We start from the raw sequence: 22801 nt of genomic DNA on the forward strand, positions 1-22801 counted from the left end.
ATCCCTGTGCAGCTCACTCCCTACATTCACACCTGCTGAGCGGTTCTGGGGGTTCCCAGGGGTCTGCGTTCACATCACCTGCATCCCCCCTGTTCAGCCATGTGCTGTGGGTGGATGCCCATCAACTGTGGCACAGATAACTGCCAGCACTTGCTTCTGCTGCAGACTCATGGTGGTTGGGACTTGCCGGCTGTACCTGCACACAGGGTTTGTGGCTCTGGATGCCTCCCATGCCCTTGCTCCTTGGTCTCCCTGCCCCTGGTGTGGCTGCAGGCTTGGCAAGGCACGGCAAGGAGAGGCCGGGAGGTCCCTGCACTGCAGCAGTGGGAAGGGGCTGTGGGGGCAGAGTGTCCCCAAGCCCCTGTGCTGGGCACGGGGAGCAGCACTGCTGCCAGGGTTGGTGCTGCTGGGCTGCTCCAGCTCTGGCCGCAGCACTTGGCCTCGCCCTGCAGCCCACCAGGAAAAGCCTCAGGCAGAGGATGAGGGGAAGCTCTTTTGTCCTCTTCCAAAATTGAGCTCCTTTCTGACCCTCCCACGAGAGCCGTGGTGATGGTCTTTTCCTTCCCCTATGGCTGTGCTATCCTTTAGCCTGTATTTACAGTAACTGCCAAAACTTCTCACACCCAACTGGGATTGCCCAGGGAGGGAACAGCTTAGTGGCTTTGCATGTTTTGTTGGTTTATCTTCTCTCCATGTGGTGGGGGCAACGGAGCCTGGCGTGGGTGCTTCCAGCACAGTTCTGTTTGTCTCTTCTTCTCCATTTAAGAAAGAATAGAGCAAACCTGGGTCCTGCTGCTCAGAGGAGCTGTGAATAAACTCCTCTTGATGAATGAAAAGAAAATAATAGCAGCAAAGGGTAAGCTTCACTTCCCTGTGGGTGTTCTGCTGCAGGTAGGAAGCTGCCCTTGGGGCATCCTGCTGCCCTCCATCATGTTTGCACAGTGCCTTGGCTCATGGGCTCTGCATATTCCCATGTGTGGTGGTGGATCGGGCCCTCTGGGCCCCAGGGAGTGCTCTGCGTTCCTCTGTGAAGATGGAGCAGGGGCTTTAATTCCAGGCACCATGCTGGGAAGCAGGAACACTTTGCCGTATTCTTCAAAGTCTTCCACATTTCGGATGCACAAGCCGCCAGGGCAGCCTCGGACATGCTGTGCTCTGCCACCCCATGGCAGCTGGTGCCAGGCTGCTGCCGTGGTGCAAAGCACCTTCTGACATCTGCCTGTCTGCCTGCGGGCAGGAGCCTTCCCCCGGCTTCACTCTGAGACACCCCTCAGGAGTTCTGGTTCTCTTTGCTTGGTCCTGAGCAGGAAGATGCTCTTCTCACTCAAGGAGCCAGGTCAGGGGCTGACTTGGAGCCTAGAGATCGGTTCCTGCTGCAGGGTCACCCTGCCACAGCAGCAGCCATCTGCTCTGGCCAGGCAAGGGGCCAGCAGCCCTGGCCAGACCCCCGCTGCCCCGGGGGGATGTCCCTGGCTCTGCTGCATGTCCCAAGACCCTCAGTGCTGATGTTTTGTGCATGCCAGCTGGGTGACCTGGTGTCAGGCAGGGACGGGCACGCGTGCCCACACTGCCCAGCCGCACCAGAGTGGGGGTCACCCACTGCAGAGCTGTGGCACGTCCTGGGGGCTCTGCGGGGGGCTCTGCCAGCAGTGGCCAGGGGGAGGGCATCACAGCATTGCAGCACAACTCGGCATCCAGAGGAAATGTGAGGTGACAAGAATCAGAAGGACAATATTTACACGCAGCAGCTAGGGTTTCAGAACAAGTCAGTAAATGCTGCGGCTCCCCTCCGGCAGGGAAGCCTGTCAGGCTAGATCGCTTCAAAAGCCAGGGAGACTCTTCAGTGCTCTGACTCATCCGTTTTAACTGCCCAGACATTCCTCCCAGTGACATTATCCTTAACATTTTGTAATCATGAAATATTAATGACTGATATTGAATTTAAAGTACAATTTATGTCTGAATCCTCTAGTGGAAAGGGCAGTTGTAAAGGTACAGCCTTCCAACTGATAGAGGGGTTTCAGCGCAGGGCCGTGCAGCAGCTGTCAGGCTGTGCCTGGCGCAGTGGGATCAGCTGCAGCAGCATGGGCGCAGAGCACGGGGTGGCTGGGAGCCTCCGTCCTGGCATCGGTGTGGCAGTTCCTGGCATCGGTGTGGCAGTTCCTGGCATTGGTGTGGCAGTTCCTGGCACGCAGGTGCCTGGGGCTGGGGGAGCTGTCAGGGCCCTGTGGTGTTTGCTGTGGCGTACAGGTTGCAGCTGGCTGCTGCGGGGTCTGCTGCGTGGCTGGGCAGGATGCTGTCAACTCCAGTAGAGGCAAGTGGTAAAATATTCTTCCTTTCTCAATGAAATGTAAACCTTGCAGGAGTAATGGAGTAAGTTGACCAGGCATCCTGCTGCCTGGGCTCAGGCCTGGCCCCCCAGCTAGTCGAGGCTGCTGGGAAGCTAATGCCTGCACGATTCCCATGGTGCATGGGCATGTGGCCTGGAGCGCACCAAGGTCTTGCCTCTCTATAGCCTTCTCCAGCTGCCCTCCCTGTCTGCTGGCAGGACTGTCCTGGCAAGGGCTTAACAGAGGGCAGCTGATGGAAGGCTTGCCTGCTGACAGCACCTGTGCCAGCAGGCAGCCTGTCAGGTTTGAGCAGCTTGATGCAAGAGCTGTCCCCCACCACCTTTGAGAGCCTCATCTGGGACCCTGCACTGCTGCAGCAGAGATCATGTCCAGGGGTGCATGCCCTACCAGATAACCAAGGACAGTGTATTTGCATCGAAGGAGCAGTAAGAAAAGCCACAGAAGACAGCTGCTGGGCTGCCCGCTGCTGGCAGGAGGGGCAGGTCCCCCCGGTGGGACAGGCACTCCCCAGCGTGAGCTGCCTCAGCTGGTGGGTGACCAGCAGAATATTTGGCCTCACCACGTGGCAGCCAGCAGGAAGCATGGGGACTGTTCAGCAAGGCTGGCCTGGGACCAGGCCAAGTATTTCCAGAGATAAATCTTCATCTCACTCACAAGCTGTTTACCTTCCTTGGGCTAATATTAGTGATTCTCTTCTTGTTTTGCTCTTTGCTCATGTAAAATGATGAGGCCTTGACTGCTGTGTCCACTGCTGGTAATTGAGATGATAAATCTTCCTCCTGGAGACTGGTTTTAATCAGAGCATTGTGTTTGGATGCGATTTAATGACTCTCATGCTGCTGAGTTTGGGCAGGACTCAGGAGAGGTGAGAGCCATTTATATGTTACTTGGCTTAACTGCTGCTTCCGCTTTGCTTCCCCCCAGCTGGGAGCCACGTTTCCAGTTTCAGCCTCTGGTGTAGCTGCCTGTGTCCAATGAGCCATACCCCTGGCGTGCCCCTGCTTCGTCCTTGCCATCAGTGCTCTGCTTTGCAGTCAGGCAGCTGCTCTGACATCTACAAAAGCACCCTGTGCTTCACAGCCGTGGCCTGAGTGCTGGAAAGCAGCGTGGCCCATCCCCATCATCTATTCTGCATTTTTTTCTCCCAGTTTGCTGAGACAGTGAGGAATAAATTCCACCCTGCCTCTTCTGGCTTCCCTACTGATATAAAAATTTGGAACGCATTATTGTACCAATTGGGTCTTGAGGCAGAAGAGGGTGGGTCGTACACTGCCCGACAGCGTCCCTGAGCTGTGCTTCCCCGGGTGCTGAGCCACAAGCAGCAGCCCACAGTCCTCTGGGCTTCCCTCAAAATATGTTTCAGACCCCAGGAAAGCTGCAGAATGTGTGACGGTGTGATATCACTGCATGGCTATGTATGCAGGCAGGAGTGCAGATGGTATGTGTGCTTCAGCAGCGGTTGGACTGAGAGCCTCACAGTAGAGGTTTGGGTGTAAAAATGCAAAGTGCTTTATTGTGAGTATGTGTAAGGATCTGAAGGGGTAAGGACTGGATCTCAGTGCAGCAGTAACCATGGATCTCCTCTTCCCTGCCACAGCAGGGTGGCTGGGCATCTCAGCAATGCTTTCCCATTACTGTAAGCTGCTGCTGCAAAGCTGCCAGCGCTTGAGAGCAGTTGCCCAATTGTGCTCTGCGTCAGTCCTGCAGGCAGTCGGTTGTCCAGAACCCAGCAAGATGGCAAGCTGCTGTCTTAAACAATCAGATGCAAAACGCCAAGGATATTGTCCTGTTCAGATTACTTTCGTGATTAATTAAGAAAAGAATACTTTGGGATGTGGCTGAAGATCCAGCTGGAGCATCTGAGTCTCAGTCTCCAGTGTCTCCGTGCAGCAGGACTGGCTTTCCCCTGCTCCATAGCTGCTGCCCGTCCCACCGAGCAGCACCTCGGCACAGAGGGGTCTGGCCTGTGCTTGTTGCTTGTCCTGAGCTGCGCTGTTTGTAGCAGTGAGGAAAGTGCAGACGCTGCAGCATGGAGGTGATGGGCAGAGCTCTGTCCTCCGGCCCTAGCAGCTCCAAAATAAAGGAGCCCATTTTGGCAAAGGCAGCTGCCAGTCATCAGCCTGGAGCTCCCATACTGCAGCTGCTGTGTTTCCAGCATGTCCCCCTTGTTCTGTGTGTTTTCCATGTCTTACCTCAGTCTTTTCAGATTAATAGCATTCCAACTCCTGAAGGAAATGCAGAAAAACGGCATGTTTAATTTTAATTTAGGAAAGCGTTTAGGTAGCAGCCTAGTTTCCTCGCTGCTGTCAATCAGGTTTTCTCAAGGCTGACATCAATTAGTTTAAAAATATTGAATGTAATTTTGCCTGACACAACATATTGCAGCCACTGCAAAATATAATTTATTTTAGAAGAAGAAATAATTAAACTAATTTGCATGTCAGTCAGCTGAGCTTTCCAGCTACCGAGGAGAGATGCTGCAATGGAAGATTACTTTTTTTTTCCCTCTCCAGTTGTGCTCAGCCTGGCACGTGCAGCCCTGCGCCCCATCCCCTGGCCAGGTGCCGCTTGGCAGAGCCCTGCGGGGGCACACTGCTGTGCCTTCGACAGCCCTCATCCACCCAGCCTGCTGCTCTGCCTGGCAGGAGTACATGACTGCTGAGCATGTGTAGGGGCGTCTGTGTGTATTTCTGTGCCATGCAGAGGAACACAGGTCAGAGCTTTTAGCTTTGTGGATGTGAAGTCTGCATTAGTTAGGGGCATCACGCCTGTCAGCACAGATGTACTCCAACAATCTTAATCAGGCTTCTGACCGTCATAAATTCAGTTTATGCCACACAGTTACAGAAAACATACTTCAGAGGTGTTTTGGAGATAACTTGTTTCAAATACATCCAACCATTTTTCATATTCTCCACCCTTAAATCTAGGTACTGGCTCAAAGGAAGAGGGAGGTTGATAAAGAAAGCAATTGAGGAACCTTCAAATAGATCATGGTACGGCCAAAAGAAGTCGATGTGTGCCTCACTGGAAGAGCTGACAACGATGCAGTGGTTGCATTTCTAACCTTTATGTTCTTGGAGACATCAAATTTTAACCCTGTCACTGAGCCAGGAGTAAGCCTGAGCCTCAGGCTTCAGCAATTTTGGAAGAGGCAAAAGGAGGGCTTCTTTACGACAGGGTGCATTCAGAAAGGACAACTGTGCTTTGAGCTGCGCTCAGGGGACTGGGACATTAGTTATGGCTCTGGCAGAGGGGTCAGTGCGGGTCCTTGGCACTGTGCAGTGGCGCATGGATGACCCCACTCACGTGCACAGCATAAAACACTCCTGGCAGCTGGTCACTGATGCTGTGGAAGAGAATGGGCCTATGGTTACATCCATCTCTAAATACGCTGAGCACATCCCTCCTGATGCAGCTGAGAGAGGTGATCTTGAAGGGAAACTACTGTGCTCTGGGTTGCCCAGGTGTCCCAGCCTGGCCCTGCAGAGCCTCCACAGCACATGCCAAGCCCAGAGGTCCTGGGTAGAGTTCAGCAGCACTGGCACCAGCTCCTGCTAGCAGCCGGCTTGGGCACTGTGGGGTATTGGGAGAGGAACCACTCCTCCCGATCGCAGTTAGGAAAGAGAAGGAATGGGGTCCCAGGCTCTTCTTTCTCCTTTCTCTTTCTGCTTTTCCTCATCTTTCTCTCGGCAGTGCCTCCAGGGCAATGCCGGCTTGCTCCAGAGCTGAGCAGCAGGGATAGTTATCCATCTTCCTGTGCGCCGAAGAGAGGGTGATGAGATGCTGTCATCCTTCTTCTTTCAGAAATTGAACCCTTTCTCCTCCTGCTCATTTGTGGCCATGGTGGGCATCAGGCACATCCCTTCCTGCCCCGCTGTCTCCCCCTTCCTCTCCCCTGAAAGCAGTTGCAGTTTATTTCACTGCACCAACACGGCTTTTAAAATAACGCATAGTTCCAGGCTTTTAGTCACGACTTCTGCCTCCCTCCCCTGAAAACAAGCATCTAATCACCAGAGCAGCTGGTCTGGGTGAGAGGGAGTGATAACAGGAGAACAGGGTGAAGGCAGCTCTGGGGAGAGGGCTTAGGTTCCTGGCTAATTATGGAGCAGCACTAAATCTCTCCCCTGGGTCCTCCCCCACCTGATCTGCGGGGGCCAGCATTAATTTTATAGACAAACAGGCAGCAGAGCTGCAAGGAGAGAGGCATTGGGTCTGTCACAGTTGCAACCTCTGGGTAAAACAAAGGAGATGGAGTGTGAGGGAGTTCTTATGTTTGGAAGCGCATGAGGTGCTCCAGAAAACATTAGGCCCTCCAGAGTGATTTATAATTTTATAGCGAGGGCTCAATGTACCTTTGCGGTGCGTGTGTGGGGTAGAGCAGCACTGCAGTGAAGGGAGCTGTAAATGTGATCCCTGTCCCATGTGTCATGTGAGCCTGGAACAGCACAGGAGGGTGCAGCTGGTGGCTCCGTGTGCCCCATGGGAGGGGGGTGGGCTGTGAGCCCCCCTGGACTGCTGCCCGCATGAGGCACGGGCTGCCAAGGGCAGGGCTATAGGGGTTGCCCTAGGTCTTGCCATGTGACCCCCTGTGCTGGCTGGCAGATGGTGCTAGTTCAGGTTCAAGCTGCTGCTGGCAATGCAAAAGCCGGTGTCAGTGTGCGAGGCCTGGGTCCCAGGGCAGGAGCCTCACACCTTGACAGAGAGGGTTCAACCCCAGATTGTCTGGGCGTGGTGGAGGTGCATGTGGCAGATTTCATCACTGCCCGCTGCTCTTAGTTGATCCCCCGTTTCACATCCTGGCTCTGCTCGCTCGTCTCTTAGCCTTGCTGCTAGCTCCTGGGGTGTGAGGGTCAGGATCCAAGCCAGGCTGTGATGTTCTCGCATCTGAGTTTGCTTGTCCCCTCTCAGTGCTGTCTGGCTGCAGCACAGATGCTCATCAGCGGCGTGGCCTTTATGTGGGGACTTGCTTGGGGGCTTTCCAGGGGTGGATCAGGCCAACAGCAGCATTTTGGGAGTCCTTGGAACACAGCCCAGCAGTTGGGTTTCTTCACTGGAAAACAGGTGGGGCAGGGCTGAGCGATGCTCTGTGGGCACCGCCGGCCTGCAGCGCCAGTCTGTGCCATGGGCAGGCAGAGGTGCGGTGCTGCGTGACCCTCTGCGCTGGCAGCAGCTGTGCTGGGCTCTGGGCGGCAGGGACGTGGAGGGTTTGCTCCCTGCTAGCAGCACATGGCACTTCCTGCTGAAGCTCTGCTTCCTTTTTCGTTTCAGATAATCACTCACAGGTGTCAAGAGCCTCTCTCCGTATCCGTATCCTGGACGTCAATGACAATCCACCTGAGCTCGCCACCCCCTATGAAGCTGCAGTGTGCGAGGATGCCAAGCCAGGCCAGGTAGCAGGTGTCCCCCAGCCCTTCTCCCGGGTTTTGGTCAGTGCCTGCAGCAGTCTTGTGCCTTGAGCAGTGCTCTGGACCAGTACCAGCCAGCCATCCTTCCCCTTCTGCCTGAATATCTTCCTGTGCAGTTGCTGTCACACTGGGAACAACTTCGTTGGTGTCCTACAGCTAAGCCCATCTACAGGGGCAAAGGCTCATCCCTTTCTGTGGCAGAACCCAGTGATGCTTTGCTGGACCGGACCCTGTGAGCAGGGCTGGTGGGGGAGGCTGAGGAGGCAGCACTGATCTCACCTTGGCTTTCTCCCCACAGCTGATCCAGACAATAAGCGTCGTGGACCGCGATGAGCCTCAGAGTGGCCATCATTTCTACTTCACTCTGGCACCTGAAGCCAACAACCACCATTTTTCTCTGCTGGATATTAAGGGTAAGCCCTGCCGCACCCTTCCCAGTGCTGCAGCCTCCTGGCTGAGTGGCACAGCTGGCTGCGGGGCTGTGGGCTTATGGTCCATCTGTGCCAGGTGGAGCTCGGGGTGCTTTGGGCACTCTGCAAGGCTCCTTGCCAACCTGAAATGGGGGGGCTGGTCAGATAGCGGTTTGGATTTCCTCAGGGAGGCTCTGTCACTTTCTTCTCTGCTACAGACAAGTCCAGAGCTCTTCTTGTGCTGTCTGGTTAGCCTTCAGTGTTTCCAGGGTTTTCAGTCCCTGTCTTGATGCGAAATCTCTAACTTGCCTGCAGGCAAGGAGATGATGTGGATTTACAGATGAACACGTTCCTCTGTTGAGCATTATGATTTATCCTTGTTCAAGGTAAATCCTGGAGCAGGGGTCATCCTGGGGCTACTGTGCGGGTGGGCAGCCCCTGGCACATGGGAGCAGCTCAGAAGGCAGTGGGGCCGTGCAACAGCCAGCCCTCAGCTGTGGTGGATCCTCTGGGACCTGGCCAGCGGAGCCAGATGGTGGCTTAGGAGCACGCGTCCTCTGCATTTCCTAAGGTTTATCCAGTCCTTTGGGAAATGCAGCCAGGCAGGGCCCTTCTGTTCCTCTGGGAAGCTCTTGGGTTCTTTGTGCCTCTGGGCTGAGCCGGTCCCGATGCCTCAACCCTCACCTGCTGCTGTAACCAGTGAGGTGCAACACAGGTTTTGATGGCTGAGCCCTGGCTACTGTTTGGCTTTGCAGACTGCAAGGTCAGGCTGCGTTTGTGTGGACATTAACAATCCAGAAAGGTACTTACCAGGCCGCTTTGTATTTTTTATTGGTGTTTTGGTTGAATTTAGGTGCTGACTGCAGTGGTAAGTACAGCAGGGACCCATGTAGAAACTGGGATCTTCTCCAGCCAGATGTGCACTTACTTGTCAAAGGGGCCGGCCCAGATAGAAGCCAGCCCAGATGGAAGCCAGCAGACCACACTGAAATGCTTCCTTTGTTTTGGGGGTTCTTTTACATTTTTTTTTCTTCTCTGTTTTTGCAGCCTTGTCTGTCAAAAGTCTGATTTAGTTTGTTCTGAGCTTATCAGAGGAGCCTTCTGCTGACGTAAGATCCTGCTTGCTCAGTTTGGCTCAGCATTATTAGGGATAGACAAAATGGAACTTTCAACAAAAAGTTTCAGTTATAATTGTAGAAGGACTGATGTTGCTTTGTGTCCTAAAGAGTGCAGCTGTCTCTGACCTGAGTCCCTCCCCCTGCACTCATGGGGCAGCTGCTCACAAGACCTTTGCTTCTTATCGTGTAAGCAAGCTTTAATCCTCTGCAAGATTTTGCCCCACATCCAGTGATTAACTTCCTTCACTTTCTCTGAAGGGATTTATCAAAATGTCCTTGAGCGTGCTGAGTTGCACCCTGGCGTCCATCCCTACCTAGACCCCTCCAGAAGCTCCGAGGGGCCTGGGGTTGCACTCCCACTCCCTGCCCTGAGCTGGGATGTCTGCCACGGCTGGGTTGCGATCCCAGAGCCATCACTGCTGCTCAGCTGGTCTGGAGTTTATCAGGTGCTGCTTCACTGTCAGGTGCTGTGTGTGGATCAATCAAGCATCCCCTGTTCGGGCAGCCAGGGTTCACCAGCAATGACCCAAAAGCTGGCATTGCAGGAGGGTGCAGGGCACAGGCTCCTGTGCTCCAGCCTCCTCCAGAGCTGCTGCTCTCTTGAGTGGGTGAGGCTCTTGTTGCACGGGGTAATCCTTCATGCTAAACAATCCCACAAACTTTGCATGTGGTACAACACTGCATAAAATGAGTAAAAGCTGGCATTGCCTCCCACCTTCTGCTCTCGGGAAAACAAATGCTGTTGCTGCAGGGTTATTCCCAGTTTGTTTGGAGACCCTCCCAATTGCGAAGCAATGCAGTCTCCCACAGCAAGGGGAAGCAGCTGCCTGTGCAGATGGAGGCACCCCTCACTCCTAATGTGTGTGTGTGTTTTAGTGCCATCTTCTCTCCTTTGATTTCTCCTCCCATACCTGCTTCTTCAGTCCACTGAGCGCACTGGGTGTGCTCACCTTCGCTCCCTGCTCTAAAGGGTTCCCTTGCTGCATCCTCCTTTGTCCCCCCTTGCCTTCCTTTCGTGTGTTCACCCCTCTTGCACTTGTCTCTACTCCTCCATATAAATATCAGTGGTGACAAACTGCTACCACCAGCCCATCTGTTTCTTTGTACAAATTTGTAGCCAGTTTTGAAACGTGATTTATAAATACTGCTTTTGCAGCCAAGGAGTGACACTGATGGATGTCAGCACAGATGGATTCGCTAAGCTCTTGCTTAAATCCTTCTCTCTTCTGCTTTGCACCCACCTCCCTCGGCTCCTACAAGGCAGCAGAAAGCCACCTCAGAAGAGTGATTTGTCCTTAGCATGGCAGGGACCAGCGTCTGCTCAAGAACGTTCTCGCTCCAGTTGGTCAGGCAGGATGGCTACAGCCAGCAGTGACTTAGCCACAAGGTGTCCGAGGCTCCGAGCTGGCTGCAGCGCAGGGGGGCTGTTGCAGGGGGGCTGCTGGGGCAGGCACCTTGCAGGCAGAAGGGACCCTGCAGGAGGCTGGGGAAGCAGAAAGAGAGCCGATTAAATGGTAAAATGCAGAGCCCTGTCACACAGGTGGGAGCAGAGCCAGGCAGGGTAGCACAGGAGGGTAGAAGACGCTGAACACTGCCTGGGCTCTTCTAGGGCTCCTTGTGGGCAGCATGGAGGAAGCCTGCGAGGGTTTTGAGAAAAGCCCAAGGTGGTTAATGGGGCAGCCTGTCCATCAGATAAGCTTGTGGAGTACCTGCTAGTAAGTGGGCACATGGCAGGTCTGATGCTGCCACGATACAGTTACGATGGTGCTACTTGCCTGAACCCTGCTGGGTCAGGCCCCACTGCAGCCAAAGCTGTACCGAGTGGGGACAGACCTTGCACGTGCCTGCAGGTAACACCCGCAGCCCTGCTTGCTAGCTCCCAGTTGCATGTGGAGCTGCCTCGGCTCTGATGATTCAGGCCAGAGATACAAGAGCAAAAGGTGACCGTGCAGGAGACTGCGTTAGCCGAATTACAGCTGGTTCGCAGGAACCAGACTTTCAGACACAGTGCCGTTTCCTACTGGTATCTCTTCTTACTTGCTTTTGTGCTGTCTAAGGGAGTGCTCAAGCAATTCCTAATTCATCAAACAAGGAATAAATGTCATGTGTGGTAACAGTGGCTGCAATTCAGAAGGAAGATGCCCAGCATATGAAGTGCCTGAAGGAAGATAGAGAATTGGAAAAGCTGACCTCACCTGGGTCCAACTGGTGCCATTCCAAAGGCATTCACCATCCTCTGCCTCTGAACTCGCCTTTTGCTTGGTCTTTCTGGCCTGAGAAAATTGATCACAGAAGGATCAAAATCAAAGGCAATTAAAGCCTTAAATCGTGTTCTCCAAGAAATGCTAATTGTGTTGGAAGGGATGGTAGAAAGCATCCAAGCCCATCAACCTGGAAGGGGTGCTGGCTAATATGGAGTGACACATGGAGCTACTGACTCCGGTGCTCAAGGGCTAGGCAAGCAGATGTCTGAACTCTCTGCAGGTCTCATTAGGAGCATGTAATGGGTGATAGAAGATCTGAAAATCATAACAATCAAAAGCAAAATGTTAGGATTCAAGGATTGCCTTAGGACAGAGGAAGCGGTCTCCAGCCCCGCAGGGATGCTGTTCTCGGCACGAGCAGTGCAGATGCTGTTCTTTTTTTGAGGGAGGAGACGGGGGGCATGAAAAAGAGCGTCGAATCTCTGCAGGGGCTGAGCAAAAGGCAAATGAGCAGCAGTGGTGCTGCAGCCTGGCACCCGGAGAACTTGAGAGAAGGAAGAAGCAAAAGGGAAAAATACGTCTCCTACCAACTGCACCCACCTGGGGCTGGAGGAGGGATCTGCTGCTTTTGGGCAGCTCCAGCAGCAGCGTGGCCATGGGCCTGGCCAGGAGCTGCGTGCACCTCCTGGAGCTGGTGTGCCCGGGCACTGGTGCTACGGAACAGCTGCTGGGGAAGGGGAAGGGAGTGTGGGAGAGGGCAGGGATCCTGAAATCCAAACTGGACGTAGCTGGCTGCCTTCTGCCATTTGAGTTATGAGAAGTGTTTATTAGTCTGTCTTTGAAGCTGCCAAGAGCCTCTTTCGAGAGGGAGTCTGAGAGACTTAATTATTTTATTATTCCTAGTGATGTTACACTACCACCAGAGTATATTTAATTCCTAAACTTTCCTCCTATGGCAGTATTGATGGGTCCCTGCACACTCAACTCGTGTTGGCTTCTGCCTTGTCTGGTGACTTGCTCCTCAAGCAGGCAGAGATGCCATCTCCTGTCCATTGCACAAGGTAGTATGATGCGGCACAAGAGAGCATCACTGTGTGGTCAGGGAGAGGGTGGCATAGGAAACCTTCAGAGGATATGCCAGTTTGTGTAGCAAGATGGCAAGGATAGTAAATGGTTTGCCTCAGGGCTTCAAAGAGCACATGGCACCACCTTTAGAGTGGTGTGACTGAGCACAAAGTGCAGCCTGACGAGGACTGGGCAGGAAAACCCAAGCGTAGAGAACCAAACTCATGTATGCAGGAAAGCTGGGGATTATTGTCTGCTCAAATTTCAGTGCTACCTCCTGGGAAACACTGCTCCTCAACCTCGTGACCCCAAGAATGGACTTAGCAGAAAGCTGCTACAGAAGAAGAGACACAAGAGGCTGCAGGGTTGGGCCTGTCTAGCTTTTCTTTGCAAGGACTCAGACTGTGCCAATACAAACAAATCTACGCCAAGATATACATCCTGAAGTGACTGCTTTGGGCCAGCTGCATGTAAAGAAACAACTCTACCAAGACAAATTACATTGTTTTGTAGGAGGTTGCTTTGGATGCATTTTCTAAGATACTTTTTCCCAGATCTGGGCAAAATTTTCTTCACTTCTGTGGTCAAATAGACTACATTGCATGGCAGCAGCACTGTTTTTTCTGGAATATCTTTCTTGGAAGGGAATACAGAAGTTTGCAAATAACGGGTGTAAACACCCAACAGAGAAAACAGTTGTCCAGGGAGCCTGGGGATCCGTGGGCATGGTGCGTGGGAGGTGGGAGCTGTCTCAGTGCCTGGAGGGGGCCGCTCTGCCAGCCTGCGGTCTGGTGTCCAACCTTGGTGAGCAATGTCACAGGTGCAGGTGTGAGATTTCTGCAGATCTTTCTTCTGTAGGAAGCGCTTATGTCAGCCCATTTGAGACAGCAAATGTAATTTCATGATGTTTGAAATAGTGTTTTGTAGTTGTGATTTTTGTCCCTCTCCCTAGCACCGAGTTTTGGGTTGCAGAGCAAGACCTCAGCCCCTTCCTGAGCTGAGGTTTCTCAGAACAAAGCTGTTTGTCGTGCTGCTGATAAATATATTTAAGTACTGGCTGCTTTATTTTGGCTTTGTGGGTTCAGCAGTGAAAATATTTCTCCTTCCCGTACTTGGAGGTGAGGGGGCTCAGCAGTGCAACGCGCTGTCTGGGCAGTCTCAGCTGAGATGAAGTTAGTGGCTGCCTCTCTGCAACGTGCACATGTATTTCCCCTTGGTTTCTAGAGATTGTTTCTAAAAATACAGCATGCCTTGTGGCAGGTCCCTAACAGGAGCTGGAGCTGGCTGTAAACAGAAGGGGAGTCGGCAGCTTTCTGCTGCGTTTCGAGAGAGTTGAGGAGCTGGTGCTGCGCCTGCATTCACACAGCACTAATGGGGGGCTCCCCCGGGTGCTGGGAGCACTCCCAAGCACAGCATTCATCAAGCCTGTGCCAGAGGTGGGCCAGGCAGCACGGGGAGGAGCAAGGCTGTATGCATGGGCATCCTCCGAGCCAGGATCCAGCCACAAGCTCAGGATGGGTACTTGACTGGTGTGCAAAGTGAAGGCGATCTTCCTGGGCTGAGCGCCAGAGCCTTGCTCACTCACAGCAAGTTGGTCTGTCCCATTTGTCCTGCGGCTTCACGTCCACTAGATCCAGTTGCCCGAGGCTTATGTTTCGCTGGGCTAGCTGGGAGTTAGTTCTGGCCTCTTGCTCAGATGGTGCTGTTAATGTATTTCTATCTCCGTGCTATGCTGCAGCAAGCTGAGGGTGCAGCACCAAAGGAGATCTTGTTACCTTTGTGTAAATTATTAGCATAACAATTATTTTTCCTAGCTCATCCCTGGTAGGCAATAGGCAGCTTCTCGGCAGACTCCGCTGCTGGCAGGCTGTCACGCTTGCTCCAGCCTCTCTGCTGCCCGGGGACTGGTGCTCCCCTGCTCCTGACAGCTGTGCCAAGTTGCCTCTGTGCTGGTGCCATGTGCTGCTCCAGGAGTCTCAGCCGTGGTGGTAGGTGTCCTGCAGGACCAGGCGGCTGCTCAGGCAGAGGGTCGATGGTACCTGCCTCGTGTACAGAGAAGCTAGGCAATGTGTGTGGTGCAGAAAGATGGTGCTGTCTGCTGTGGGCAATCCCTTCCATGGGTTGGTGACACAGCAGCACTGGGATCACATCTGACTCGAAGCGTGGGTCAGTGCTGGGTGCTGAAGCCTTGCAGGCAGAGCGCTGCTATTGCATGCAGTATCTGCAAACTGTCCCCAGATCAACTTGTACAAGCATGTGCCTTGTTGCTGTCTTCTGCTCTGTGTTCCTGAGGATGTTGCCTGCCTGAAGTCTGCTGCTGCAAGCTGGGATGAGTGAGGTTACCTGGAAAATTCTCTTAATGGATAAAAGATGCTACATCCAAAGGAAGAGATTTTTTTCTAGTGACCTGCAGCACAGTTCTGTGTACATGAATAAGATCTGGTTTTGAATATCACCATTGTGGCATTCAGTGCAGCCTCCAAATGTTGGCTGGTGTGGTCTCTCTGGTGTCCTTGCCTTTCCCACTTTGAGCTCTCCAAGGCAGACCTGCGCTCTCCGGTGAACTGGAAGAGATTACTTTTTCCCTGTGTTGTTTATGCTGGAATCCCAGTGCTCCCCAGTCCCAAAGGCTCTGCTCTCCCCAGCAACATGGCCATATTCTGGCAATGCAAGAAAACTCTGGTAGGCTGAGTCCAGAAACCTGATGGTAAGAAGCAACAATCCGGTATTTAGCACCATGAGAGCTGAGTGCTGTTCTGGGCACAAGCTCGTGCACTGTTGCCTCCCTGCTGGGCACAGACAGCCCATCTTCCTCACTCTTGCTGCACCGAGTGTGCTCGGCTCCAGCACATATTGGGTGGGCTTCTGACACTCAGCATGGGGGGCACAGGCTCTTCCAGGCTGCCCTGAATGCCCTCGCTTGGTCTTTGCTGAAGTTGGCTGCTGCAGTCCTGCGGCCAGGTCACCTGTGCCTCTACCAGTTTGTACTGGCAGAGCTGGGTGAGGGCTCAGCACTGGGGTCCTGCCAGACTCTGCCCGAACTGTGTTGCCTGCAGCCCTGAGCAGCTGTGGGGGTAGGTTGGCTCTGTGCTCTGCCCTGGCTGCTGCACAGTGCCTCTGGGATCTGCCCCACTTCCATCTAGCCGCTGGATTGCCCCAGTCCTGCAGCTAGCTCAGCCTGGAACTGCCCCTCTGCTCTGTTCCTGGCTCACCTCCTGTCCTCACCATGCCCCGTGCACTCCCATGCAGCACCTGATCCAACACGGCAATTTCCGTGGTGGCAGGCAGCCCAAGAGCCAGAATTAGAATAGATGTCTTTTCCGATCGAAGAGCTGATTGATACGGAAAGGGACCAGTCCAACATAAATCAGGTGCAATGAGGAGAGAATCTGTAGACAGCAGCACCTTGCTGTGAGCCGGCCAATCTACGTTTTATTAGATAAAGACTGCAGACAGTCAGCAGCAACTTCTGACATCTGGCCACAGTTGTTCAGCTACGATTCAGTCCTGTCCTGCCCACTCTGCTGCTGGCTGGCAGCGAGTAGTGCACATGAGCAGTGAGCTGAGCAGATTTTCAGTCCCTGTTCCTACCTTCCCTGCTCCAGGTCTTCTGGGCGCAGCTGCTGCTTGGGTTCATCTCTGACACCGGGACCCTGGAGGGTCCCATGAAGTGGCTGTGTTAATGGGATTGTGATGGGTTATGGTCTGCCGGCTGAGTCCCTGAAACACCAGGGTTTGAGCAGATGGGGAGGAGTACAGCTGGCTCAGCTGGGAGACTTGGAAGGAGCTCTGCCTGCTCCTTCAGATGTTAAAAGGGTCCTAGGGATGTTTGGCCCTCCAGCTGAGGCAGGACCCTGGTGCTTGGGTTTGGAAACAGTAACTGCTCTTGCAGGTTCAGTGCCACCTGAAGACCCCCGTCCATGCTGGTGTCCGTGTCAGCAACTAATTTTTATCCTGATTCCTGCTCTGTGCCACTCTCAGAGGGTCTTCTGGGAGGTTTTCTCCCCCCTCTCTCTTCTCTGACTGGTTTGTTTGTCAGCACAGCTCAGACACTCATGTGCTCCTGCTCCTGTGTTGGGTTTGCTGTGCCCTGGGCATGCTGGTGGGTGAGATGCTGGGCAGGCCCCGAGATACCCAGTGAAGGTGCATGTGCTGGAGTGGAGCTGGCCGCCTCCGGTGCTCCCTGCTCCCCTGTGACAGACAGGAGGGAAATCCTGTCCCCTCTTCGGGTGGTTGCTAGGGTTGGTGCATGAACAACTGCTGTTCATCTTGAGCGTGGAGGAGCTCATGGCGAGTCCTGCTGGCTCTGCTGTGAAAGTGACTTTGCTGTGGGTTTACTTGTTCTCTGCAGACAACACAGCTGCCGTGCACACACAGAGAATGGGCTTCAATCGCCAGGAGCAGGACGTGTACCTGCTCCCCATTTTGGTGGTGGACAGCGGCCCTCCGGCCCTCAGCAGCACAGGGACCCTGACCATCCGCATCTGTGGCTGTGACAGCAATGGGGCCATCCAGTCCTGCAACAGCACAGCCTACGTTGTGTCAGCTACACTGAGCCCTGGCGCCCTCATTGCGCTGCTGGTGTGCATCCTCATTCTGGTTGGTGAGTGCCTGCCTGTCCCCTGGCCTCCTGTCCTGTCCCATCTCCTCCATCCAGCATCACACAGACGAGCGCAGGCAGTTGCTGTGGGCACAGTGTTGGCCTCTCTACTGCCTGTGCCCTTGCTGGTAGCTGCAGCGTGGCGGGCAGGAAGCCTGGTGCCCTGCCAGTGGGGGATCATCAGGGAAGCTCCCATGTTTGGGGAAGCTTCCGTGTTTGTTTGGGGAAGTTCCCGTGTTTGCCCCAGTTCTTGGGCGCTGGGTGCAGCAGGGCAGCCAGAGCGGGGCTCCCTGTGTGCAGGCAGGTGTGCTGCTGCCCAGTGGAGGTGGAGAGCTGCTGGCTTGCTCCCTACCTTGATGGGCAGGAGCCAAGAGCTGCTCACTGGCTGCTGTGCTGTGCCCACTGCAGGAGTCTTGCAGCAGATGGGGCACATGTGTGTCCCGGCGTGGTGGCCAAGGGCAGCAGGTGTGGGGTGCGCAGTTGTGCTTTTACCTTGGAAGGCTAGTGGGGGTCAGCATTAGAGTGTGCATGAACATGTGGATAGGATGCAGAGCCGGGGGGGCGGGCAAAGCAGAGTGTTGCCCAGGCCAGGACCTGCACCCTGGGAAAGCTGCGGGCTGCCACTGACATGCTGGCACAAGCTTGTGCTGGGCTACCACAGCACAGTGTCAAGGTGCAGAGGAAACGTGGGCTTGTGCACATGTGGGAAGGGGCTCAGAGAGAGGGGCATTGCAGTGCCCTCAGGTTTAGCATAGGGCAGCTAATGGATGCTGCTGCTGAAAGCCCTTGGGCACCCGTGCTGGCTCACAGCGAGCTCCTGAGGGCTGTCTGGATATCTGTGGAAGCCATCATGTTGTTCAGTGAAGTCTCCTGTCCTTGGTACATCTCTGCTCCCCATCTCCTGTTGTGTCTCCGTTTAGAAAACCCTTTCCCACAGGGTGCACTTTACACTGGTTTCGTTTTCCAACGCAGTGCAAACAAATTTCTGCTTAATTGCCCAAACGAATGAAGTGCACATCGGTGCTTTAAAGGTGATGGGATGAATGGATGATGATCCAGGACACAGCTGCGGCTCATTGCTCAGGCTCTGTGCCATCTGCTCCACATTCACCCTCCCAACATTTGGCTGCTGCTGATTCATGCACCCCTTTTCCTACTCATCTTCTGCAGAATCCATCCATTTGTCTGTCCAGCCAAGCGTTCATCCTTCTGTCCCTCCTGTCTCAACGGTCACGCTGCATGGGAAGGGGAGCTCCTAGTCTGCACTGGAGCCTGGGCAAACCTCTCTCCAAGCCAGTGACACAGCACAGCTGCTACTTGATGAGCCTGGCTAATAGGAACCAGCTGGCATGCCGGCAGTCTTGGCTGTGGGGATCCCTGTGCCAGAGGGCACTGTGCCTTTGCACCCTGCTGCCACGCACGGGCTGTCCTCACCCCCACAGAAGCACAGTTGCACGAACCCCTGCGCCCGTCTGACCGTCTCTTCCTTTCCCAGTGCTGGTCCTTCTGATCCTCACGCTGAAGCGGCACCACAAAAGCCACCTGACATCCGAGGATGACGAGGACATGAGGGACAATGTCATCAAATACAACGATGAAGGGGGTGGCGAGCAGGACACAGAGGCATATGACATGTCAGCCCTGCGCAGTCTCTACGACTTCAGTGAGATCAAAGGTGGCGATGGGGGTGGGGGGCCAGGAGAGGGGGGCCTAAGTGGAAACTCGGCCTCTGAGCTCCATGCCCTCCCACAGTGGGTGCAGAGCCCAGACCTGGACTTCTCCATGTTCAGAGACTATATCTGCAGGAAGGTGGAACAGGCAGATGAGGACCTCTCTGTGCCACCCTATGACTCGTTCCAGACCTATGCCTTCGAGGGCTCGGACTCCCCCGTGCCTTCCCTGAGCTCCATCAACACCTGGTCCAGCAGCTCAGAGCAGGACTTCTCCTACCTGGGGGCCTGGGGGCCACGTTTCCGGCAGCTGGCAGCACTGTATGCAGGGCGCAGGGGTGAGGAAGACAGTGAGGAGTCCTAGCCGTCCCACCCAGCCCCCACGAGGCTCCTGGCACCTCCTGGACCTGGGCTCTTGGCACGTGGGGACAGTGTGTGCCCCCATCCAGGCTCCACAGCTGCTGCAGGGAGGCTGTTGGGGGGGCTGAGGGGCATCAGGCAGCGTGCTCCTCCGCAGCTGTCTCCTGCCCCGGGCACCTCGGCATCCATGCAGTGAGGCTGGAGCACCCATAGGAGCCACTGCGGCCATCATCATCTCCTTAATACCAGTCTCCATTAAAGCACTGTGCATTAATTTAAGAAAGAGAAAATCTAATTCAAGAGAGTTTGGAGGGGGCTTCTTCCCCACAGATTATCATTTAAATTGATGTGTTCAGTGAGCCCTGATCAGGACAGAAAGAGCAAACCGGGAGCCTTTTGTTGTCTAAATTGTTTTTGTCACTTGAGTCAGAGCATCTGAAGTGCTTTGATTTCTTTAAGAGCTTTCCTTGGAAAGGGAAGCAGGCTTTTAACTTCTGTTCAGCTTTTTCCCCCTTAAGTTCTGTCACTCTTTGGAGCCCTCTGCTCTGTGTGCGGGCTCCTCGGCAGTGCCCAGCTGCTGGCATGGCTGGATATGGGCTCCAAGGTCACGTCCTGCACAGAGCAACTGCTGCACTAGAGTTCCCTTCAAAACTCACTTTGTCTCTAAGCTGCAATTGCTTCGCCTCTCCGTTCTTAGACCTTTCTTGTACTCATCAAAGATGCTTGTGATCTGAAGGGGCTTTCTCCTTCCCTGCAGAGCAGATATTGTCTACAAGGTCCCGGTGTGCCCCACGGGCCCCAGTGACAGATGGGGGTGTTCCGCCTGCCACTGAGGCACGGTGCTCTGGCCAGAGCCACAGAGCGGCTGTGGTGCTGTGAAGCACCATTGGAGGGGCATGGAGGGGCACTCCCCAGGTTGGCTCCGCCAGCCCCTCGGCTGGGCTGGGGTCTGCAGGGTGCTCAGCGCAGCACTGGCTTCCTACCAAACGGCATGAACTGTGCAGGGCAGAGGGCAGGACTTTGGTGCTCCCCAGCCTTCAGTGGTAGGAGAGAGCTGCGTCCCATCTAAAGGACCATGCTGCAGGGTGTGAGAGAACCCCAGCCTCCTGGTTTGGAGGGATAATTCCTGCATACACCCAGCTGACAGCAAAGCATCACCATTGGTGATAGAAAGGCCATTCCCAGGACATGCACGTAAAGCCAGATCCTGCTGGTGCTGGTGTGTGGCCAAGCTGGTTGCCACAGGCTGGGCAGTGGGTCTGTGACACCTCGAGGTGCCTGGGATGTCCCCACCCTGGCGCATTGCCCTGCCAGAAACCAGCATGAGCTCCCACAGTGGGGCTGCCTTAGCACAAAATCTCTGGTTTCGGGAGGCAGGTCAGGAGGCGGCTGGTGGGATGCAGGCTGCAGATGATGCTGGAGGGAAGTGCTCAGTGCCCTGCGCCTTTCCAGCCTCCTGACTTTCCCCACGATAAATTCAGCAACTCCATTGAGCAACACCCTTGGGCAGCTTCTCAGGCCATGCTGGCTAGTGCAGCTCCTTATCTGTTGAAGTTAGAAAAAAAGATGTCATTTATATTATTAATAGGAAACTGATAAGGTCTTCCAAGGCCTGACATATCCTGGGCTTGTCATTGGGTTTGTCCTTTTAGTTTAGCCACAGACAGTGTTTTCTCTCCTTGGAGGTTTAACTGTAAATGTACATGCGTGTTCATTTTTTTACTGTGTTTTGCTTCCCGGCTGCTCGTGTTGGTCCTTTGGCTGCAGCACGCGACCTGACAGTGGAGAGGGGCAGGACAGGTCTTTGCCACTGCTCCTGCCCTTGGCTGCTCCTGCCCACTGCCACCACGTCTGCCCACAAGGGAGCTGCAACTTGGCTTTCACGCTGGGACCAGGAGCTTCTCGCTTCTCAGGGTCTCTCCATTTCCCCCCAGTGAGGCAGCAGGCACCCACTGCTGGCACCTGCGCCCCAGCGTGCTGCTGGTTCACTGTGATGATGCTGGGGGGGCAGCGGGGCCAACAGGCTGCTTCACACTGGCCCTTGGGTGCCGGCACTGGCCATGCCACCTCGGGCAGGTTATACCCTGCACCCCGGAGCAGGAGGATGAAGAAAGCCCTCTCTTTCCTCAGGAACGTGTTCATGTTTTCCCTCTGGGCTGAAGAGCTGTGCCCGAGCCCCTCCAAAGCTGGCCCTTCCTCTAGCAAAAGTGTTGTGCAATAGCAGGGCTCTGTCCTTAGGAGATGGGGTCTGACAGGGTACATGTTTAGCAACCCTCCCACCGGGTTATTCCCCGTCCCCAACCAGCCAGTCCTCTCCAGGGCGCATGCACGCATGTTTGCGTTTTAATTTGTCCCACGTGTAAATACGGGAGGAGCGCAGTGCTAAGCGAGCCAGCTGCTCCACACAGTGCTGCCTCACACTCCCTGCCCACCCGCACCCGGCAGGAGGAGCTGGCAGCTGCCACAATGTCTGATGGAGTCACTTTGGTTTTCTTTCTCTACCCAAATGAAATTAGAAGGTTGGTTTCTTCACCCTTGTTATTTTTTCAAGGTCTTTCTGGGACCTGGAAATAAATTATTTCTTTGTCGTCTAGCTTGAGTCTTATTTGCTTATTCTGTCTTGTTTTGTTTCCTCACATTGCACTGTTACCGTGGTCCCATCAGCACCTTCCCCGAGGGACCAGGCTGGCTGCCCTGCCACAGGACAGGCCATGGCACAGCCCGTTCCCTGCCATGAGCCAGCAGCTGATCCACCTGCCTCCTGCCGCACATTCCTGCTGGCAGGATACTGTTTCCTTGGCTTCTTCCCATTTCTCATTGAAACACTCATCAGAAAAAGCTTCTTCAAGACAAGGGTCATGTTTTCTGTCTGAATTTGAAGGACATTAAGAAAAATAATGCCCTTGGCTTTCTTCTCAGGAGGAAAAAGTCGAGTTGTACTTTGAGTGGCGGGAGGTGCTGGCTGCACGCCCCAGGCTGGCTGTGGTGCCTGCCTGCCGTGGCTGCTCCCACCCCAGCGCTGGGATCCAGGGTCTGAGCTGCCACAGCCGGGCACAGGCTCCTCAGTGTGGTCCCAGAAATGCTGCCCCTGTGGGGGAGCAACAGCAGCTCATCCTGCAAGGGGGTCATTGTTCCTTCATCCCGCAGAAAAACGGCAGAAAAAACACGAGGCAAACTGCACACCAAGTGATGAAAGCCTGATGACGCATCCTCATGATCTTCCTTTCTCAGCCAACAGAGTTCCTTAATGTTCTTTAGAAAGCGCATCTTTAGTGTTCTCTTGAAGTCACAAACAGCCTTGTAGCTGACCAGTTGATCACTCACAAGCATGGATCCTGCTCCTGTACTTTTTCCCAGCTTCAATACAGCTGGGCATTGTCAACGGGTTTTGTTACTGTGACCCATTCTCATGCTGGTCATGGTGTGTATTATGGAAGGGTTCAGTTACTGACTGCAGCAAAAAAATCTTCATACTCGGTTTTAATACTGAAATGATGCAGATAAATGACGCTCTATCCTGACCGCAGATAAATCAATTGCTGGTGGTTTTCTTGATGGCAAGACACTAATGGGAAACAAACGCGAACCTCCCGGGGCCCAGGGAGCCTCGCCGAG

General features: G+C 54.3%; 1 protein-coding gene across 2 annotated transcripts in view; it reads left to right on the forward strand.

The window, feature by feature from the left end:
* The window catches only part of CDH22 (cadherin 22), an 86025-nt gene extending 64246 nt beyond the window's left edge, over positions 1–21779 (forward strand). Inside the window, exons 10-13 of one of the 2 annotated variants that reach the window (XM_037403114.1) lie at positions 7623–7744; positions 8058–8172; positions 16908–17159; positions 18652–21779. In XM_037403114.1, coding sequence (XP_037259011.1) covers positions 7623–7744; positions 8058–8172; positions 16908–17159; positions 18652–19190 — 1028 coding nt within the window. In that variant the 3' untranslated portion in view covers positions 19191–21779. Of the gene's footprint in view, positions 1–7622; positions 7745–8057; positions 8173–16907; positions 17160–18326 lie in introns of both variants that reach the window. The other variant, XM_037403115.1, reaches the window with a different exon arrangement.
* Positions 21780–22801: the final 1022 nt, after the last annotated feature.

This window comes from Falco rusticolus, chromosome 10 (genome assembly GCF_015220075.1).
Source record: "Falco rusticolus isolate bFalRus1 chromosome 10, bFalRus1.pri, whole genome shotgun sequence".
Classification (NCBI taxonomy): Eukaryota; Metazoa; Chordata; class Aves; order Falconiformes; family Falconidae; genus Falco; species Falco rusticolus.